General features: G+C 39.8%; 1 protein-coding gene across 2 annotated transcripts in view; it reads left to right on the top strand.

Annotated features, from left to right (window-relative positions):
• LOC131248013 (protein PAT1 homolog 1-like) overlaps positions 1-23,135 on the top strand; it is a 45,283-nt gene that overhangs the window by 11,882 nt on the left and 10,266 nt on the right. For both annotated transcript variants that reach the window (XM_058248057.1, XM_058248048.1), the window contains 2 exons: positions 2,307-2,363; positions 11,383-11,452. In XM_058248057.1, the coding sequence (XP_058104040.1) occupies positions 2,307-2,363; positions 11,383-11,452 (127 nt within the window). The remainder of the gene's footprint in view (positions 1-2,306; positions 2,364-11,382; positions 11,453-23,135) is intronic.

Here is a 23,135-nt window from a genome sequence, read left to right as displayed (position 1 = left end):
TGGGTTCACTTTGTGTGTTCTCATATTTTAAATTTTATTTGGCTTCCATTTTATGTTTTTATATTGGTGGGCTTTAAGAATCTTTTACAACAGGCCAATTGTTTTATTTATTTATTTTCTTTGTAGGAATTAAGTGATGAATTTACTTTTCAACTTTAAGAGATCAAATGATGGTTCTTTTCAATCTTTTGTTGGAGTATATTCAAATTTTGGTTTGCCAACATGAGAGAAAGCAGTCTTATAGACCTTTTGTTCCAAAAAAAGAAGAGATTACTTTTACCTTCTTCACTTGGTTTGAAGCAATCTTATAGACCTTGTGTTGTAAGAAAGATATCGTTACTTGTACCGGTTTCACTTTGTTTCATTTCATTTGTAAAATTGATTGGGATTCAAGGGCAAGTTCAAGGTTAGTTTTGGACATGCTTGAACCATGACCACTGGAACCTTGGTTGGGATTTGTTTATGTTGTGATTGCCATTCTCCAGCCAGAGCTCCTGATGTTCAGTCTTCTTCAAGTTTTAGTTAGATTTGATGGTTGTAAGGGGATTGAATCTCATTCATTTGGGATCCCTACATCTTTGGCATGGAATGCCCTTGCTACCATGTGGATCATTCGTTGAGGATTTTGGAGATTCATTTCAAGAGATTAATTGTTATGTGGGCTCATACTTCTCATGGTTTCTCAAGGTGTTTTCTATTATCTGGATCATACTTTGCATGGCATTTCAAGGTGTTTTCATGGTGTTTCAAAGTGAGCTTAACAGCAGATTCTTGAGATCAGCAGGGGTCCTAGTTGTTGGCTTGGCTATTTGAGAATGTGTTCCCTTGGTGCTGTTTATCACAAATATTAGTAGCGTATGACCCTGGGAAATAAAGTAGCCTTAGTTTGATATTTAAGATATGTTTTTCTATTTCTAGATGTTTGAAATATGTTAGAAATTAGTAGTACGTATTATTTATCCTTGTTCTTTCAATGTCACTGAACTGCAGTTCTGAAAATCTTTGAGGCAGTTTTGAATGCTAGAACTACAGGATGTTTGACCTGCGTTACTGGAACATCATTCCTAGCCAGAGAATATCTCATCCTAATGCAGCTGTTAGTTTTCCACGGCCAGTTTGTCATGCCTTTTACTTGGGAATGTTCTGAACTTGACAACTCATTTTCTTGTTTTGATGCTGAAAAATGCCCTTTTACTGAAAGTCAATTTTCTTAGCAATATTAGGGCGTCCTAGAACTTCATCGTGACATGCTACTGCACACGTCTTTGTTATTGCTGTGTTGCAAGATCAGTACCATGATCTTTGTTTATTGATCTTAAGAATGGAAGTTGGATGGCATAGTTTCAGTCAATTAGGATGACTTTTAGAGTGTTTCAACATCTTCAGCCTGTGTCACTAAGGGGCCGTTTGATAAAACTTATTTTCAGCACTTATCACTGAAATTTGATATTTTCAGTGATTTTCACTTAATCAGATTGTTTAGCAAATCCATTTTCAGTGATATTTTCTGTCTTTTTAGGGATTGGGCTCTGTGATCTTGTTAGGGGTTTGTCCAGTCGAGGGACTGGTTTTGTTGTATGTTACTTTTGTTTCTTCTTTTGCTTTGTCCTTTGTGTTGTTTGCTGTTTCTTGCTTTTTCTTTTGCTTTGGCTGAATAAAATCTTTATCTTTCAAAAGAAAAAAAGTGTTTAAATTAATTTTCACTGAAATATGGGTCTTTTTTGAGCTCCCCTTCCTTCATTTAATGCTGAAGCCTGAATGCTGAAAGTGGTGGTGCATTAAATTTTATTTTTTTCACTTTTCACTAAAATATCCCTAAATTACTTCAAATTTTCAGTTCAGCACTTTTAAGTTTTCAGAGCTTATATTTCAGTTTATCAAACGGCACCTTAGTTCTAATTTTTGGAGTTGTTATTGCACCATTGATTGTACTGTCTGGTTGTCTGTTTCTCTCGTAGCATGTTCATCCTTATATTTATTCATTTGAAGCTTTGGTTCCCATATCTGATTGCTCCCTAGTGATGACTCTGACAAAGGACTGATATGCATTTTCAGCACTTCAATTAATTTGCAGAGCTTATTTTTCAGTTTATCAAACGGCACCTTAGTTCTAATTTTTGGAGTTATTGCACCATCTGGTTGTCTGTTTCCCATGTAGTATGTTCATCCTTATATTTATTCATTTGAAGCTTTGATTCCATATCTGATTGCTCCCTAGTGATGAGTTTGGCAAATGATTGGCATTCATTTTCTCCTCGAGGGCATGATACATCATTTTGATCATAACTATTGCACTGAATTTGCAGGGTGAAGGCTTGGGATCTTTATCTGATGTTGATGATCTTGCAAATACTTTTTCAATGGTCAGTTTTTCTATTCTTTTGCTTGCCACCATTGATATAATTATGCAATGCAACAGAAACGTCCAACTGTATATTGGTATGTGAACGCAAGAAGTTCACTATTGTGAATCTTATATATGGAAAACGCCCACATGGTACTGGTACCACCACTATTAGTTGTGGCACCCCACTGTTGTGGGGGCCCACATGATGTGTGCATCAAATCCCTCCCATCCATTGGGGTTGTCCTTTGATATTATGCCATGGGGCCAAAATTCAGCCTGATGGAAACTCAGGTAGGCCACACCATAGAGGACAGTTGGAATGGGACGACAAACCAATGAAACCTCAGTGGAGATTTGTTGGGTCCCCCATGTTGTGGCCCGCCTGAATCTTCGTATGCCATTCAAGCTATTGATCTGACACGCCTCACACCAGGATGAAGGGACACCAAAAATCAGGCCATCCCAAAACTCAGGTGGGCCACACAATGTGAACTTAGAGATTTCAGGCATGATTTTACATTGTTCTCTAGATTTCAGGCATGATTTTGCATTGTTCTCTATGTTGTGGTCCACCCGAATCTTGGATTGTCCTGATTTATGGGCTCTACAGTGAACATGAGATTGAAGGTCTAACTTGATGGATGAGATAGATTGATTCAGGCATCACATGGGCCCCACAATAACCTGGTACCATGTGAACGTACCCCTATACATAATACATTATATATATGCACATATTTTCACACACACACACACACAAAGGGGTGTGCTCCAGTGGTACCAGCACCACTGTTAGCTGTGGTGTAACTGGGTAGAAGAGGGCCTAATTTGATGTATTCATGACATCCACCCGTCCATTAAATGTGCCGCCTCACATTGGCCCCTAGCCCCTAGCCCCAGAGTCAGCCCAAATGGGAACTCCTGTGGGCCACAAGAAAGGGGAGATGTTGAGAGGGGATGCCCACCCTTGATATGCACAGGAGCCCTTTCATATTGCGTATATAGAATCTAGGCCATCCAGACCATTCATTTGCCATGGCTCAAGAATCAACAAAAATTAGGCTATTCTGCAACTCAAGTGGGCTCCAGTGAGAATCAAGGGTCAGCATCCCTCCCACCTTGTACATTGTGCTCTGGTCCACCAGCGTTTTGGATTAAGCTGATTTCCATGCCATGGGGGTTATCTTGAGGGGATGCAGCTAATGGATGGGTTAGATGCGATCCATACACCAAATGGGTCCCACATCTGCTCATTACCATTGTAAATTTAAAGGGAGATACTGATAGCACTTGAATGCACCTCACACATTAATGTATGTTTTAAGCTTTTCTAAGCAAAATGCATGTATAAGGCAAGCCCATGTACACCTCACCACATGCTAGAATGGCACATGGGTGCGAGATCCAATCCATCCACCCTCTGTGTAGGGTACGTTGGCCAGCATCAGGCCGGTCAACTATTTAGGTGAGCCACATTTTAGGAAACAAATGCACCACTAAAAAACTTGGGTGAAGTCTTCCTGCAAATCCACCTCTCTCTAACATGGTGGCCCTCATGAGTTTACCAGAGCTTGATTTTTGGGTGAGAACATCTATACAGTTATGCTAACTTGGTGGATGGCTTGATTATTACCACGCTGGAGTGTGGTGGCATGTACATTGTATGCCTTGCACACAAGGTGTTCAAAAACAGTTAAGGCTGTTATGTAAGGGTAACAGTGGGAACCATTACGCATTATGGGGCCATAATGGCTGTTGTAGAAAAGAAATGGCCGGTAAGCTGTTATGGCCCATAACAGCCCATTATGGGGCTGATGCACTTTTTTATTTTCCTGAATAACACAGTCGTTACGGTAATGATTGTGGCTGTTAAAGCCACTGTTGCCATTATTGAATATCTTTCTTGCACATGCAACTTAGCATAGCAGACCTAATGCCTTTGATCAGTGTGAATCATTTAAATTTTCTTGAGCAATGTTTTGAAAATTGTACTATTCGATGAAAATTGAATCACATCCCACACATTTCATATCCATGATAGTATTCGCCTTTGGGCTAAATTGTATGTTTCAGTAATCCAGTGTTATGATTGACAAAAAATGACTTGATACCTTTTGCGGAAACCATGACTTGGGAAATTGTATGTTGGATATTTGATTTTACTTCATTTTTAATCAAAGGTCTTCTTTCTTTTTCACACTGAAACCAAAACCATCCATTCCAATGCTTAGAGATTTGGCTGGAGGCTGAAGGTTTTGGATGTTAATTTTCAAATAGCAATCTCCATATTTTGTTGAACAAATGTTGATTTTCTTTTCCACTGGTTTTATGTCTCTTTCTGGAATTTTCGTGTAGGCAGGTTGACCACAGGGAGCCGTTTCTTTTTGAAAACTGTAAAATCCTAATGCAGGGATTTAATGACTTAGTATACTCATATGACATTCTTCAATCTTTAAAAAAAAAAAAAAAGAACACATAGCATTTGTTTTGTAATTGATGGATATGGCAGGAAAGGATGATTAATCAATATTTTATTTTTGCTTTTATCTTTCAATCTTCTATGTTTCTCCCTTTTTTTTTTTTTTTTTCTTCTTTTCAAAAAATAGAAAAAATGCGATTAATGATTTGATTAGCCTCCTATCGCTTTACAATTCAGTTGCAATTCTCAAAAATTCCTCTCAAGGCTAAATCCCATAAATATTCCTAGAAAAAGGATTTCTTTGATATATCAGGTTTCCTTTGATAAAAACCTTTTCTCTGTTTAGAATGCAGTGAGTTTGCATTTTTCAACTAAAAGATAATGTTATTATGAAGCAATTAGCATTGCTTGGCATTTTACCTTTAAAAATAAATAAATAAATAATGGCCTCAAAGCCATCTCGAATGGTTTCAAATGAGATTTAGTTCTTAGATTTTTATTTATTATTTATTATTTTTCCTTTTTTTGTTCATTAGCTATCCTTGAAGTCATTTAGGACTAACATTCATTGTAAGTTGATAGTTGATATATGTAATTGGTCTGTGATAGTAATTTAGAACTTTAAGATAGTTGCAAATACTTCACAAGACCTGTTGCTTTTCTAGGTTGCCAAACTGGTACAAACTGGCCCTGGACATGGCAATGCAAGCTATTTATGCGCAAGCCCTCACACTATCTGGGCAGAGCCCCAAAAGTCTCCCTGATTTGGGTAACCTAGGCATCAGAAGTGGATCCTTTCCATGAGCTTTTTCTTTTCTAACCATCCGGTTGTAGGCCTTCAATTGGATGTTTTCAATCTGATGAATGAGGGTTTTAGGGTGTAGACCGTCCATCTTGGGGCTCACCAAATGAATAGCGTGGATCGACCGTGGGATCCACATGTACTGTTGGTCGTGTTGAGAGAAATCGTATGTTATTCTATACTCATGCAAGGATATGTCAGAGTAGTGGAACTTTTCCATTAGCAATGCTATTTTTAAATTATAAGACTTCATGCCTCTAATTGGATGATTCATGGTGCAACTAATGAGAGTTTTAGAGCACAATATGTTGGACTCGGTTATTCCTTAGCCTTCTTGTCTGTGTGACGCTCACGTAAAACCCAAATGCTACTTGAGTTAGCCTTCCCGATGTGCACAACTTAGAGTTATGCACTGGAACTTGGCTAGGATGCTCAGTGAACACAAGAGGCAAAGAATGCTTGTATCATAATATGAGGATGGTGTTAGAATGCTTGTATCACACCAGTGAGGAGGATGTTACAACTCTTGAGGAGTAAGGGCAAGGGATGCTCATTGCTCAGCCCAAGAATGTTTTGGATATGTTACACTAATGGATTGGATTATGCCACTTGGCATTCGTCCGATGGTCCATAAGCCTTCTAGATTTTCTGGATCATTCGACATGTGTCCAGTTGTGAAACATCATAGAGATCTAGAGTCTGATGGACATCTCTACACACATGCTGCAAGGGTCTACATGGCTCTAGAGCCACACTTTTCCAGAGCAGAAGCCTCACTACTCTGTGCATGTTAGGCCAAAAACTGGCTAAGCCCATGGGATAAACATTCATTTCTGTGACAATGTGCCATTCACCTTGGAGATGAATCATTTGGATCAATCGATAATGGGATTCATGCATACTTCTACTGGATCCAGCAAACTATATGTATGATCGACACTGATGCAAGGAGTAGACTATATGGGGTGCATTTTACAGTAGAAAATAAGTTATCATTATTCAGGCAAAAGGCTTCTTCCTGTTGCAATGATCACACATTTATAGGGGTTGCTAAAACCCTTAGCATAAACTAGGAAACTACTCACAATTTGTTGTTACTTGTTACCCATAGTGAGGATATTATCCACATCTACATAACTACTCAGTACACAATTAATGAAACTACTTTTAGACGGCCAACTGGTTATGAAATTATGTTTCTTCATCTCTACACGGTTTCTTAAGTGCCCAAGAAAGTAGGAAAATGCCTATCTACCCCTCGCAGATCCATATTTGCATGGTTGGATGTTATTTGTACTTGAAATTTCTGTGATCTGGTTTGCAACTACAAGCATTCTCCGTTAAGCTGTTTTTTTTTTTTTTTTTTTTTTTAAATTTTAAAGATTGAACATTGTCTTTGATTTTTCTTTCCCTCAATCTTATGATCGTTCTCTGTGATTAAGCTTCTCAATTATCTCATGAATCTTCTCTACATCAACTTCTTAAATGCTGGATCTTTTGAATCAAACAACTTCAAGAATTCTGGAATCTAGTCATCACCTCAATTATCGATACCTCCACTTCTGACACTCTCTCATTGCAACTACATTTGGCAGCTTAGGGAAAAAATGAACTAAGATTGACACAACCTTTCTTCTGCAACAAATTCTTTATCTTTTTTCATACTTGAGAAAATATCTTCTCTGATCTTTTCCCCTCTTTTACCACCCTTTGAGACCATAGCCTAAAGTATGTTCTTTCCAGAAAGGGTGCTTGACTGAACCTTTCATTTAACAATTCTCATAATCTTTTGGAAAAGACGTTCAGTAACATTTCCCTAATATCAGTCCATAGAAACTCTATTTTATGAATCTTCTCTTTCCCCCAAACTCAAGGCCACAGTCTTGCACACCATGGCTGATCTTTTTCTTTTTCTTTTTTTTTTGAAAGTCGACGATTTTATTGAAAAGCAGCTTCAAAAGAAGATGGGAAAGAATACAACCAAAAGAAAAGGAAAAAGTTACAAGCCCAAATGGGTGAGGAGAGCACATGCGTTGAGCTCCTTGAACTTGGAACCCCAATCGACCACCCAAGAGGTTGTCTTACGAACAACCAAATCCACAAGCTCGGATCTATTTTCAAAGCATCGCCTATTCCTCTCGCTCTTGCCCCAAATAGGCCAAAGGACTGCCATAGCCACTAGGTGCCACACCACCTTTCCATCTTTGCTGACCACCCCTTCATGCGAAGCGGCCAGAAAATCCACAATCGAACCTGGCATCACCTGACAGATTTTAAGCTTCAAAATGAAGTCAAGTCTCAATTCTTCTTAGCGAAGAGAGAATGAAGAGAAAGGTCATTGACTGACTCCTCATCACTCTGCACATTACAAAGATATTTGGGAGCACCCTCCTACACTTCATCAGATTGTCCACGGTGAGCACCCTAATTCTCCCAGCTAACCAAACAAAAGCAACCACTTTAAGTGGGAGCCCAATAATTCCAAGGACGAAAGTTGAAGGGGGGGGGGGGGGCGTTTAATTTGAAAAAAGAACAAACAGAAAAATCTCTTGGAGGTATGACCCCGCCACACCAAGGAGTCTTCCATAGAGTCCTCAAACAAAATGAGCTTCAGCCTATCTACGAGGCTTATGAGCACAATTGCTTCGTCATCCGAAAGACCTCTACGACAAGGAGGGGCCCAAACCACCTCTTCGTCGGATTTAGAAAAATAGCACGCACTAGAAATATTCCTATTTGGCGCTAGGAGAGCCAAGCTTGGGAAGGCCTCCTTAAGAATGCAGTCTTCCAACCAAAGATCCTCCCAAAAGCAGATGAGGCTTCCATCCCCCACTGCAACAGACACACCTTCTTTGAATCTCGCTGAAGATGTGAAGTTTGCATAAGCCTGAGGCTCTATAGAGCGAAGAATCTTTGATCCACCAACCATTAGGAGAGGTCCCATATTTTGAAGCTAGCACACTCCTCCATAGACTGTCTCCTTCCATGGCAAATTGCCACAACCACTTCCCCAAAACAGCCTCCTGATTCATAAGATCTAGATTCATGGTTTATCTGTCTCAAAATATATGCTTCATGGATGCCTTTGGGATCTTCAGGTATGGAAAACATTGAGAACGATGGGAAATTGGTCAATTTTTTCATTGAAGCTTCGAGGGATGTTAAAATAAACATCATTACATGCTTACAACTCGTAATATTACAAGAAACAAGAATGAACAATGTGCTTCCTTTGCATTGGGTTGTATGCTATATGCCATCTGACAAAACACAGAAGTGATGCAGTTGTATTTGAAACAAGTTCATCTCATTCAAACATCCTATAACATATTTAGATTAAATCCGAGTTCCAATTTAGATGCATGGTGAACCAAAAATTACTCTTATTTCTTTATTTGACTATTAGATAAGTGGGCTAACAATTTGGACAGGCTAGATTCCCATACAACTATACCATGCACACAATCAAAGAGTTACCATCATTTTTTAAAATTATTATATGGTGCTAAACTAACGTGTTAATTTGTTCTAAATGAGAAGAGAAACTTTGATACTCTACCAGAATGTGTGGATAATATGCAGGCACCTAGAAATTACTCAGAAATTGTAGACATGGCATTCAAGTAGTCAAATGAAACCGTCCAAATTATGGTAGCCAGTGTCGATGTATCATCAAACAAAAGTTAAGCTTATTTAATTTTCTGATTATCAAATTAGAGACATTTCCTGGACTGTTAAAAGTGAAATATTTTAATATTCTTATTTCCACCAACAAGCATGCATGAATCAGAGGTTAGGATTATTCAACCAATCTGATCTTTGGGTTGTGATTTGGCAACTGTGGGCTGCACGATCTAGTCGGTTTTATTTGAGTTAATGTATCCACGTGTACGATTTTAGAGTGCATGTGTATCAAGTGTCATACATTGCCCAAGTATCATATAACTCTTGAGAAAAACTTTGATAATAAGTGTGATAATGATACACGCCATTTAGAAAATACTTAAAAATTCCAAAAGTAACATGCAGGCATTAAACTGTACAGATTAATCTTTTGTAGCTTAGATGTACCATAACCCAAAAAGTATGCTTATTTCATCATCTGACATTCAAATTGGTGGACATTTATTGGATGGTTAACAATGAAAATATCCGATGGTTCTGTACCAACAAGCAAGTATCCACAAATCAGACGTTTGGATTGTTCAAACAATCTAATTTTGGGGACTGTCACTTAGTGACAGCAGGTTCCACAACTTATTCGGTTTATTATGAGTTAATATATATGCCACTTGTACAATTTCTTGAGTGCCAGTGTATCAAGCATCATATGCTGCCTGAGTATCATATAACTCCTTTCTAATGATGATAATAGCAGAGCCTTTTCAGGCTCATTTATTTAAAATGAGGGAGGGAGGGAGGGACCTTGTGATATCTTCGATGATAATATCGTGAATCACGACAAATTGTGATATCGTGCTATATTATCACTGATATCAGGAAGAACGACAACTATCGTACTGCTGACTTGTGATACCGATAATATCTGTCAGTATATATCGTGCTATATTATCACTGATATCAGGAAGAACGACAACTATCGTACTGCTGACTTGTGATACCGATAATATCTGTCAGTATATATCGTGCTATATTATCACTGATATCAGGAAGAACGACAACTATCGTACTGCTGACTTGTGATACCGATAATATCTGTCAGTATATATCGATACAGTAAACAGTGCTTCCAAGTCCCATATACCTGTGCTCTTAAGGCCATCCTGGATCTCTTAGCCTGCACACTGGAATAGATTCCTCTATCCTGCTTGCATAATCAATCTACGCTTCATATAATTTCTCACAATAGATTGCACTTTTATAGCTTTTTATCTCAAACAGGATCCTCTCAACATGTTCACTTATATTTGGGGTTCCTATTGATGTAGTAACTGGTTATAGACATAATGTCATGGGATCATTGCTAAGGTGAAAGTCGATGCATCTTTTGTTAAGGTTTTGGAAACTACTGTTTCAGTTCTTTATCTGCAGAATTTTAGATAATGATGTTGGCTCCTCTATGATGATGATGTCGGCCTCATTATGACATTCTGCAACAGATTCTTTTGCCATTTTCTTGCATTTCCAAATGTTTCACACCAAAGTGTGCTTTGTATTGAGAATTGCTTGCCTCAAGCTGTCAATTAACCAAAAAAGCTTCTCCAAGAAAGATAGGAAGAGTCATGGCTTTATAACCAATTATTCAACTGGACCCCCAGATACCAATTATTTCATCTGAGCTGGGCTAGTTTGACTATCTGCTTCCACATGCACATGAAAGGTCCTAAAGTCATGTCTCATTATTGAACATTTTATTGTTTCTTACTGACCAAATTCTCAATGTAACTGCGAAGGAAATATTTGCTTTGTGGAAATCTAATGGAATTTAAATTACTGAGATGTTGTTTCCAATTTCAATGTTTTCCTCTGTGGAAATCTAATGGAATTTAAATTCCTGAGATGTTGTTTACAATTTCAATGTTTTTCTTTTTATTTACAGAATTTGCCTCTCTCTCTCTCTCTCTCTCTCTCTCTCTCTCCCCTCCATTGGATAGTCAAGAAATTCAATACCTACTTGTATGCATTCATTTCAATAATTCATCATATAATTGTTACAGGTCCAATATTAGTTTGTTATTTTTCCCTGTTTGCCTTGATCATTTCCCTGAGCTGTGGACCTTTCTAATATTAAACTTTTAGCTGTTTGCATTCACCCGAGCTATTTAAGCCAATATGTTCACATCTTACTCGCAGATAAACAAGGTTGTAAGTGGACCAAGCAGTGCAGGAAACATTGGTGATAGGGGATCTTTTTCTAGGGAAAGTGAGTGATATCCCCATTTAATATTTTATCTTGAATCTTGATTAACCAAAATAATTTCTTGAAGCCTTTTTTCTCTCCTTTTCATGCACCAATTAGTTTGTTCTGCCTGCCTATTGAATGTATTTAATTATTATCCATCAAGAATGTTTATGGATTATATTTCAAGGTGTTGCAGATCATCATAGTGGTTTATTTGATAATGATTATTTTGAGAATGGGTGCATGCTTGGGTGTTAAAATGCTGTCTGCAATTGAATTATGCACAAAAGTTTCAATTATGATGAAATCACTTGAATTGCTTTTTCTAAAACTTGCAAGTGGTGAAAATATCAGTCTATCTGAAATCGTTACAATAGATGGTTACATCCATCTCTTATGTGCACAATGATGTACCTTATATTTGATGATATATCTAAATGCTTTTAGGGCACACATATATGACAAAAATAATAATAACAATAATAACAATAACAATTATGGGTGCAGCGTGTAGGTTGATACGAAATATTGGTAATGACTAAAGGTTTTCTTATTCTGGTGGAGAACAAACTACTAGGTGCATGCTTGCTGTTTCAAGGAAGATTGGAATCCTAATATGCATGTTGCTCATGAATTAAAGGCATTAGTGCCATGTAAAGAATCCCTTGTAAGAAAATGCCTTCTTTGTTTGGATGAACATGAATATGATGCATCACACATGAATATCCTTACTAATAATCATCCTAGTTATTAAGCCACCTGGTCCCAATGGATTATGAGGAATTACTCCACAAAGTATGCATAAAATTTTAATTTTCTATTCAACTCTTAAAAGAGTCTTTATATGCATGTGTGCTTTTTTAAAGCAAGAGAGACCCTAATCTAATCCTAACCAGTCATTCTAACCATCTAGTATTAAAAAAATGTTAATAATTGCTATAATATCCTTAAACACAGTATTACCAAGCCCTTCCATAAATTGGCAATAAGGCAATCAATTAATGTCCTTATAAAAGCTAAGTGAGAAGGCTTTTAAACACCATGCTTGTATTGAGCATATCATCCAATAGGTTCCGAAGAATCGCTCTCTAGAGCAAGGTGTTCCGTAATGGTCACCACTGGTACCTTTATGATACGGGTTGTAACATTCGTAATGGCCATTGTGGTCTTGATGCAGGATGGATAGCCTAAACTATAATGATGTGAATGAATTAAACGGATTATTAGAGTAAATCAATATATAAAATATTGTCAATTTATCACAAATCTAAAGAAATCAAATAGTCAACTATGCTCAAAATCAAGGCCACATCACAATCCCGCAGATGGATCTTAAGATTATTGATTGGAAATGGCCCAATGGAAGTTAGAACTTCCATCTAGTATAGGATTCGATCTAAATCTGAGGATTCACTTGCACTTTGTTAAGGTTGGAAAGAATTAGGGTTCAGAGATTTAAGGTTTATAGAATCTGAGAGATTAGGGTTTAGAATTCTAAGTTTACAGAGTTTGGGAGATTAGGCTTTGGAATCCTAAGTTCTAGGGTTAGGGTTTTAGGTTTAGGATTATGGGGTTTTAAAGGAGAAGGATCAGGGGGGGGGGGGGGATGGCGGGCACTTGCTATATGGACAAGGAGTGGTCCGTACGGTTGGGTAGGGTTTAGGTTTTGAGGGTTTTGGGAGAAAACAAAAGAAAAAAAAGGAAATAGAGAGGGGCGATGAGAAAAGTAGAAAAAAATATCATGAAGAGGAGAGAGAGAGAGAGAGAGAGAGAGAGAGAGAGAGAGAGAGAGAGTTGAATCACTCCATGGCTTCACACCAAACTCCAATTACAAAAGGAATTTTTCTCCAAAACAAAACAAGAAGAAAATTTCATTCAATTGCCAAAAATCTCCTAGGCTTCACACGTCCAAGCCTTACATACTATATTTGGGGTGTTTTTACAAAAATAAAAAAACCATTAATATTAGAAAATGTCCAAAATACCGCTCATATAAACTAAATCATAAAATAAATCAAAATAATCAAACTAACTAAACAAAATAACTAAAACTAGTGTCCAATATGAGTCCACGATGAAGACAACCCAATGATTAGAATGGTCCACAATCAAGAGGGCCCATTGCAAAATCCAACGGTAATGCATGGGCATTTTCACACCGGGCTCGAGTGGGGTCGCTTGTGAGATGCAGGGGCACACTCGAGGTGGGTGCGGCCCGTGGAGGTCTTGTGTTCGAGACTCCTCACCGGGGTTGATTAATGCGCATATCACACCAGGCTCGAGTGGGGTAGCCCATGTGATTTACGGCCCACGAAGGGGGTTCGGCTAAGGTCCTAACCCATGCGATGTGGGGCCTGGGCTATGAGATAAAGGGATTAATTCACCATACTCTAACAGTTCGAGCTTTTAGAGCAAGTGGTTAATTGTCCTGCATCAAATTTGGTATCAGAGCTTAGGGTTCTTATAGGGGAATACATTATTTGTTTAGGGTTAGTTTGTTTGAGTCCGTCATGCATCTAGTCCATCACATGTAGCTTTTAGGAGTCCATAGTCTCTTATTTTATTAACTATATTGTTGGAGTAACATTGCATAGTCCCCTCATATAGAGTCTCATAGGATCATTTAGTCCCATATAGTCAGTCGTAGAAAGTCCTTAGGTGGAGTTAGCAAGTTGTACGCCCACACGTACGGGTCATGGTTTTGGCTAGCAACCTACACTAAACATGGAACAATTGCTAGAGTTAGTAAACAAGCTGTCCCAGCAGATCAAGTCTTGGGGTAAGTGCTTGGAACGAAGCATAGATCAACGCCTTAACCAAATAAAGGCCTCCTTCAGGACAAACCCCACCATTAGGGAAGATGGCCAATCTCAAGCAGGTGGCTAGGAGAATAAACCAATGAATAGAGGTGGCCAAGGAATCAGTCATAGGCGTGCACCCATACCCCCACCCCATAAGGGACATCAAGACCATTATTTTGAGGGGTACAACATATGCGGCCTCGTGGCTAGAGAGAGTGCACCAGAGGCTAGTGTAGAGTTACCCACTGAGATCGTTCCGGTAGTGGATGAGTTCCATGATGTTGTTCTTGATGATCTACCGGATGAGTCTCCCCTTAAGAGGGATATAAAGCACACCAGAACATGGGATACCGTAATACCTATAGTCGAGTTTACGTTTAATAGTTCTGTCGATAGGTCCACAGGTCTCAGTCCTTATGAAGTCGTTACTAGTTATAAACTTGGGAAACCTATTGATCTTGTCCCTATGTCATTGTCTCATATGCCGCCAGAGCCTGCAGAGTCTTTTGCGCATCACATTCATTCATGACATCAAGAAATCAGGCAAAAGATCATGACTAGTAATAAACATTACTCACTTTCTGCAGACCAACATAAATGTTTCAATGAATTCAATGTAAGGGACTCTGTCATGATTCACATCAGGCCAGAGCGGTACCCTCAGGGAGCCGTTCGAAAATTATGTGTATAGCGCTGGACCATTCAAAATTATAAAACGAAACAGTCTCAATGCGTATGTGGCAAATCTTCCACCCTCCATGGGAATTAGTTCCACATTTAATGTGGAGGATCTAGTTGCATTTCAAGGGCCATTGATGCATTGTCTAGCCTTTTTCCTAACCATCCTGATTCCCTAGACCTTTCCCTTGATCCATGGCCCCTCCAGGCTTCCCAGCCTCTACGTCACATTCCTACCCGTCTCGACCCATTTTCCCAGCCTCTACCTCTCGTACCTACCCGTCCCGACCCATTTTTTAGCCTTTACCTCTCATAACTACCCGTCCCGACCTATTTTCCCAGCCTCTACCTCCCATACCTACTCATCGTGACCGTTCTTCCTAGCCTCTACCTACCATACCTAACCTTCACACACCCAGAAAAGAAATAGAGGATATCCTGGACCATCAGATAGTTTCAATGTTGGACGACGGGTTTCAGAAGTTCTTGGTCAAGTGGAAATCACGTCCAGCTTCAACCAATATGTGGCTCGCTGAGGAGGAGCTTCAGAGACTTAATCCTTACATCTGGTAGAGGTTCAGGAGTTTTATTTTGCCAGTGGTGAAATCTCTGCAGCTGGGAGAATTGATGGGGAAATCCCGTGCACGCTGTCCACCCCCCCCCCCCCCCACTCTCGTACGCCAGGAGGGCCCCACCGTCGATCTGGATCGTTGAGGACGTCCAGAGAGGGCTTCCTAGTTAGAAGATGAAGTTTTGGTTCAAGAGAGTTGACCCGATAGCCAAGAAAAACCCATCGTGGGATTTCATGATCGTGACCCACTAGTCGGATTAAGTTCATATTTTAGGTTTAGCTTATTTATGTTATTTAGAACATCATGAACACTTTAGATTTTTTGTTTAGTTTTTATTCTGGTTTACTTCATCGCCAAATAATAGGTTACGCACATAACATGAGTTTTGGAGTATAGGGTTTTCTTATAAATAGGCACCCCTTGTAGCTTTTTTTCATTCATTGAAGATTAATAGAAATTTTGTGTTTTCCTACTTTCTGAGTTGTGAAGCCTAATTGGGTGCGAAGCCCACCCTTCATCGAAGGGTTAACTACCGTGGTGCGAAGCCACATCTATTCCGATTCGCCTCCATCCATCGCCATCTCTACTACCCATCTTCTACCATCCCTTCTTCTCATCTCACCCCATCATCTACACTTCAAATTAATCATCTATTGCAGCAATTCTCCTCCCTACAACAGAATTTCAGAATCTGGCCCTACAGGAAGGCTGAAGCTTCGGTAGAGCACCATGCACAAACTGTACATCGGATCGAGTTGAGATTTGGGGGTTTTGGAGTCCATCCCTGATCGACTAGGGCCAAGGTGGCATTTTTTTTGAATAATGGGCCCCACACACGTGCGGCCGGGATCACACGCACGTGTGTCTGGGCCATTGTTGTTGTCCACGCGTGCGGTACTTCTCTGGTTTATCTCTTGTCTTTCACTCCACTTCTACCCAAAATACCTAAACCTAACCTTAAATTACTCAAATCTCCAATTATATGCCCCTTTTCTTACCCTAGGGTTCCTCGAATTGGAATTTCTAAATCCCTTGGATTACGAACCGATTACTATGCATGTGTGGATGATTATTTCTTATCTTTGAGTATCGTTTGGTTCATAATTTTTTATTGATCCAACCCTATCATGTGTGGGCCCGGACCCGCATAGATTTACCTTAATTGAATGTTTGGACTTTCATGTGGGATATGGAATTTGTGTAATTGTTTTTGAACTAATGTGATCTTAAGCCTGAAATCTCGCATATCATATTTAATTTTCACGTCCTGCATCAAATTTGGTATCGGAGCAGGTCTCGTGTTCGAGACTCCTTGTTGGGGGTGATTAATGCAGGGGTATTTTCACACCGGGTTCGAGTGGGGTCGCTTGTGAAATACAGGGGCACACTCGGGGTGAGTGCAGCCCGCGGAGGAGGTCTCGTATTCGAGACTCCTCACCAGGGGTGATTAATGCGCATATCACACCAGGCTCGAGTGGGGGTAGCCTGTGGGATGCGGGGACACTCTCGGGGTGGGCAGCTCGTGTGATTTGTAGCCCACGAAAGGGGTTTGGTCGAGGTCCTAATCCATGCGATGTGGGGCCTGGGCTATGAGATAAAGGGATTAATTCGCCATACTCTAACAGTTCGAGCTTTTAGAGCAAGTGGTTAATTGTCCTGCATCAAACGAGCCGATAGATGCATCCAATCGATCCAACGGTCCTATACTCTCAATTAAGTAACCTACATGCATCTTTCCAGTAGGGTCTTCAAAGAAGCACAATCATGCGATATGGCTAGGAAATCGAATTGGGCCCACTGGGTCCCATGTAATGGTCACAACCATAAAAAAATTGGGGCAACTCTCCTCTGATAAACTCAAAAAGTTGCTCAGTTGTCTTCATCAACTCTCCTTGGCTGAGAAGAGTTCGCCTCTGGCGAAATAAAACTGTGATAACGCTCTAGGAGATCCGGTCTAGTCTCTGAAGTTCGGCCTTTGTAATCCATATATTGTCTTATTCTGGCATGTTCTTCCACTTGATGGCATGTTCTTCCACTTGATGAGATATTTTTGGAAACCCCTTGTCTGGTAGAAACAACTTGTTCATCCAAGATACATTCTATCTCCTCTTTTGGTACGTATGGATGGTAAAGGTGGTAAAGGCTAGGAAGGCTGGTCTGGCAAGAGCCACGAGTCATGGGCCATGTTGGAAGCACCACCATCCAGGCCAATGTAAGGGTTGGGAGAGGCCATTGGGTAGAGTTGCTAGACTGTTAAGAGACACAAGATCTTCCACATTGAATGTTGAACTAATTCCCATGTTAGGTGAAAGATCTACAATATACGCATTGGAACTTAATTCTTTTTAATATTTTTTAAGGTCTTGTATTAAAGGCTTATAATTTCTTCACAACCTCTTACGGATACCGTTTTGGCCTTATCCGAACCATCACATAATCTCCTACTTGAAATTCTTTAAACCTGCAAATATTTTGTACTTTTCAATGCTCACATTAATTCGTTTCTTAATTTCAACATGCAATTCATGAATATGTCATGCAAATGCATCTGCGGACTCTGAAGGTCTATGAGAGACTGACATGGGAATTAGATATATAGGCCTCCTAGGATTGTAACCATGCACTACCTCAAAAAGATTCATGCCTATCGATCTATTAACTAAACTATTATATGCAAACTCTACTACTGGTAAAACTGAATCCCAAGTCCTAATATGGTCATCCACACGACATCATAACAGGTTACCTAAGCTTCGATTGAGCACTTCCGTTTGATCGTCAGTTTGAGGGTGGTATGCCGTTGAGAACTAGAGTCTCGTACCCATCATATATCGTAGTGTCTTCCAAAATTAGCTCATGAACCTCACATTTCTATCAATCACAATGGCTTTTGGTAAACCATGCAAGCGAACCACCTCTCCAAAGAAAAGCTTGACAATTTTAGAGGCATCAGATGTTTTGGAACATGGAAGAAAATGAGACATTTTCGAGAAATGTTCCACCACCACAAAGATGAAATTGTGCTTTCTGAATGTCTTGGGTAGCCCAAGCTCGAAATCCATACTTATATCTTGCCATGGAGCGTGTGGCATTGACAAGGGCGTATATGATCCAGTGTTCTGCCTTTTCTACTTTGCCAATTGACAAATCCTACATTGCTCGATGACTTTGGGCATGTCTTGCTTGAGGCTGGGTTAATAAAACTTATCCTCGACAAGGGCAATGCGCGTCTCTACTGAAAAGATCGGCTACTCTGGCATGAAGCTCCTAAATTAGAAAATCCTGAAGTGAGGTGTGGGGAATGCAGAGTATATTGCCTTTAAATAAAAACTCATCAATAAGGATAAGCCATTAATCACCCCTTGATTGGTCATCCAAAAGTGACGTGTACACTTTTCTAAAATTTAGGCATGCAGAATACTCTCTTTTCAATATTTGAACCTAGTGACTTCCACGCTCATGGATTGGAGTAATGCTACTTTACGACTAAGTGCTTTGGTAGGTTTATTCTCGACTCCGGCCTTGACTTTCAAAACAAAGGTATACTCTTAGAGAAACTCAACCTACTTGACATGCCTTGGGTTTAATTTCTTCCGGGAGTTTAAGTATCACAAAGCCTCATTGTCAGAAAATAAGACGAACTCTTGTGGTAGTAAATGTCGCCACCGTTGTAAAGATTGGACTACCGCATAGAATTCCATGTCATATGTAGAATATCGTTGCTTCGCCTCATTCAACTTTTCACTAAAATAGGCAACAAGGTGTCCTTCCTGGCTAAGTACTCCACCTATACCTACACTTGACGCGTCACACGCAACATCAAAGACTTTAGAAAAGTCAGGAAGGTGTTTGACATGAGCCTTAATCATTTTTCCCCTAATATCCTTAAACACCTTAAGAGGCAGCATTAGTCCATTTGAACTCCCCCTTTTAATGCAGTCCGTGACGGGAGCTATAATGGAACTAAAGTCTTGAATGAATCACTTATAAAAAGTGAATAAACCATGAAAGCTATACACCTCATGAATGTTTTGCAGTTCGGGCCAACTCAACCTTGACTTTTTCGAGATCCGCATACATGCCCTAAGATGAAATAATGAACCTTGAGAACATAACTCTTTATTAGATATGAAAGAACACCTTTTCAAGTTGGATATAATTTCTCTATCCTAAGGACCCCACAAACTTGGATCAAATGGTGGAGGGGTTATTCCTTGGAGATACTATAAATGAGGATGTCGTCAAAATATATCACCGGGATCTTACCCATGAAGGGCTTCAACACATGGGGTCATCACTCTTATGAACGTACTTGGAGCGTTGGTCAAGCCAAAATGCCTGACTAGTCACTCATATAGCCCATCATTCGTCTTGGAGCCTGGAGGGGATATCTTCCATTCATCTCCTAGGCGAATACGCACTTGATGATATCCACTTTTGATGTCAATCTTGTAAAAGATCGCGGCACTGGCCATCATATCCATCATGTCGTCAAGATGCGGTATTGGTAACTGATACTTGATCGTAATCTTGTTGACGACTCAACTGTCCACGCACATGTATCAAGTGCCATCTTTCTTAAGCGTGAGTAGCGCTGGCATGGAACATGGACTTAAACTCTCCTTAACGAACCATTTTCTAGGAAGCTCATCAACTTGCTTCTTTAACTTCGCATGTTTTATGTTCTATGAGGTTGAAGCTCACCCGGTAGGTCGTTAGGGAAAACATCGCTAAACTCTCCTCCAACACCGGAATCACTTTGGGTGACAACTTTACACTAATATTGGGTGTGTCCTCTCTTGCCATGAGGGCATGCACCATCAAATCAGCCTTAGTCACCCGTTCAAACTCTTTGACACTGATTATGTGGAGAGACTTAGGCTGGGGCTTCCTCATATCTTTTAGGCCACCCTTCTTGACATCCTCTTTCTTCGGAGTACTTTTGGGTGGAAGAGGATTTAGCTTTATCCTCTTACCTTCATGAATAAATGAACATGTATTTGAACGACCGAATAGTATCACATCATGATCATACAACCAAGGTCTGCCCAAGATGATGTGGCTTACGTCCATAGGTAAAACATCACAGCACATAGTGTTTTTATACGAAGCAAACTGAATGGGAATAAGACACCACTAAGAAATTGGTATTGATAACGCATCTACCCATGAAACTCGATACGACTGAGGGTGAGAGACATGTTTCAAATCCAAACGAGATACAATGCTAGTGGAGACCACATCGGTGCAGCTGCCACTGTTAATTATCACCTTGTAGTTTTTGTCACCACAGTTAACATAATTATGGAAAATTAAATTTCTGCACCAATCATGACACTCTTTGGCATGGGCTAAGGCGCATCTAACAACTGTAATTAGCACGGGCTCAACCCCTTCAACTTCTTCATCATTAGCATTAACTTCAGGCTAATATTCTTCTTCTTCGTAATCGCCCTAATCATCCGCATCCTCATCAAACTCACCAATCACGAGGGCATTATTTCGCTCTTTCGTAGGGCACTAGTATGCAAAATGACCATATCATTGGCATTTGTAACACCATGTTTGTTTACCTCCCCTCAAGCTGGTATTAGCGCTAGACCTTTATCCTTCAATCCAGAGCCCCAACCGGTACTCAATCCAACAATATAGATGTGAAGGATAAATGCCTAGCTAGTACCAGCTGGATTCATGAGAGTCGAATTGCCCTCGAATTGCGGTTTCAGATACAACTCAAGTTCTAGCACCACTTGATAAGCATGCTCTAGGGTGCTGGCATCGTGAGGAATGAGCTCACACTGAAGTTCAAATCAAAGGCCCATTCTGAAATGGGAAAGGGTCACTAACGGATACTCGATGTTACAACACATCATATAGTAATCAAACTTGGCGATGTAATCAACCATGGGCATTGATCCCTGCCGAAGGGATTTCCATTGATTCAAAAGCTTTAGGTGGTAAGAGAGTGGAATGTACTTTTCGTTCAAGATATCTTTCATCTCAGCCCACAGTGAGACTAGGTCATCTCCAAACTTCTCCACCTTCCGCTCGAACATTAGTCCAAAATGACTTGGGCTTGGCCCACCAACTTCAACTTGGCAAATCTCACTCGATGTCGATCGGACATGTCGTACCACTCGAAATAATGATCCATGTCCAAAAGCCAATTGAGGAAGGCATTGGGGTCAAAGCGGCCATCATAACTCGGGGCCTCAATCTTCACACTCTTCATTACTCGTTCATCAGGATCATGGTGGTCTTGATACTCTCCAAGGGGTGGCTGGACGCACCCTACCACGACCATGACCTCTTCCATGTCCTCCAACTTGATCTCCCACTTGAGATTGGCCATCTTCCTCATCTCGGGGTTTGCCTAGAAGGAAGTTTCCAATTGGTTTACGTGAGTGTTGGTCACCACCAGTTGGTTGTTGGTAACTCTACTTTAGGCATCAAGAGCCGCAAGACAATTACTCATGGCATTGATAGCATCAGTAAGTTGTTCCAAATTCGTTATGAGGTGTAGACCAAAACCACGCCCAGTACGAGTGGGCATAAACCAAGGATCTAATAGGGAACCTAAGAATGAAAGACTCTAGATGCAATGCGATGAGAATGGGAAGACTATTAATCTTAGACACAACAATATGAACAAACCTACTTTAAATGTAAAATGAAAGTCCTATGTTAATTTGAGTACCATACTAAACCCTATGCTAAACCTAGGCTTCGATACCAAATTTTGATGAAGGACGGATAGCTTAAACTCTAATGATGCAAATGAATTAATAAATGGATTAGTAGAGTAAATCAAAATATAAAATATTGCCAATCTATCACAAATCTAAAGAAATCAAAGAGTCAACTATGCTCAAATTCAAAGCCACATTACAATCCCGCAGATGGATCTTAAGAATTATCGATTGAAAATGACCCAATGGAATGTAGAACTTTCATCCAGCACATGATTTGATCTAAATCTGAGGATTCACTTGCGCTTCGTTGGAGTTTGATAGAATTTGGGTTTGGAGATGTACAGTTTACAGAATTTGGGAGATTAGGGTTTGAAATTCTTGGTTTACGGAATTTGGGAGATTACTGTTTGGAATTCTAGGTTCTAGGTTTAGGGTTATGGGGTTTTAAAGGGGAAGGATCAAGGAGGGGCCGGTGGTGAGCCATGATCAACGGCCGTATGGTTGTACATAAAGGGGTGGTCTGTACAGTTGGGTAGGGTTTAGGTCTAGAGGGATTTGGGAGGAAAAAAATAATAAAAAATAGAGAGTGAAGATGAGAAAAGTGGAAAAAAAAAACCTTGAAGAGAGAGAGAGAGAGAGAGAGAGAGAGAGAGAGAAGAATGTTGGAATCACTCCATGGCTTCACATCAAACTCCAATCACAGGTGGATTTTTTCTCCAAAACAAACCAAGAAGAAAACTTCATTCGATAGCCAATAATCCCCTAGGCTTCACACATCCAAGCCTTATATACTCTATTTGGGGGTGCTTTTACAAAAAAAAAAAAAAAAATGCCCTTAATACTATAGAATGTCCAAAACACCCCTAATATCCACTAAATTATAAAATAAACTAAAATAATCAAACCAACTAAACAAAATAACTAAAACTAGTGTCCAATATGAGTCCACGATCAAGACGAC

Source organism: Magnolia sinica, chromosome 1 (genome assembly GCF_029962835.1).
Source record: "Magnolia sinica isolate HGM2019 chromosome 1, MsV1, whole genome shotgun sequence".
NCBI lineage: Eukaryota > Viridiplantae > Streptophyta > Magnoliopsida > Magnoliales > Magnoliaceae > Magnolia > Magnolia sinica.
The sequence above is the reverse complement of the archived record's forward strand: the minus strand, read 5'-3'. Positions and strand labels throughout refer to the sequence as shown.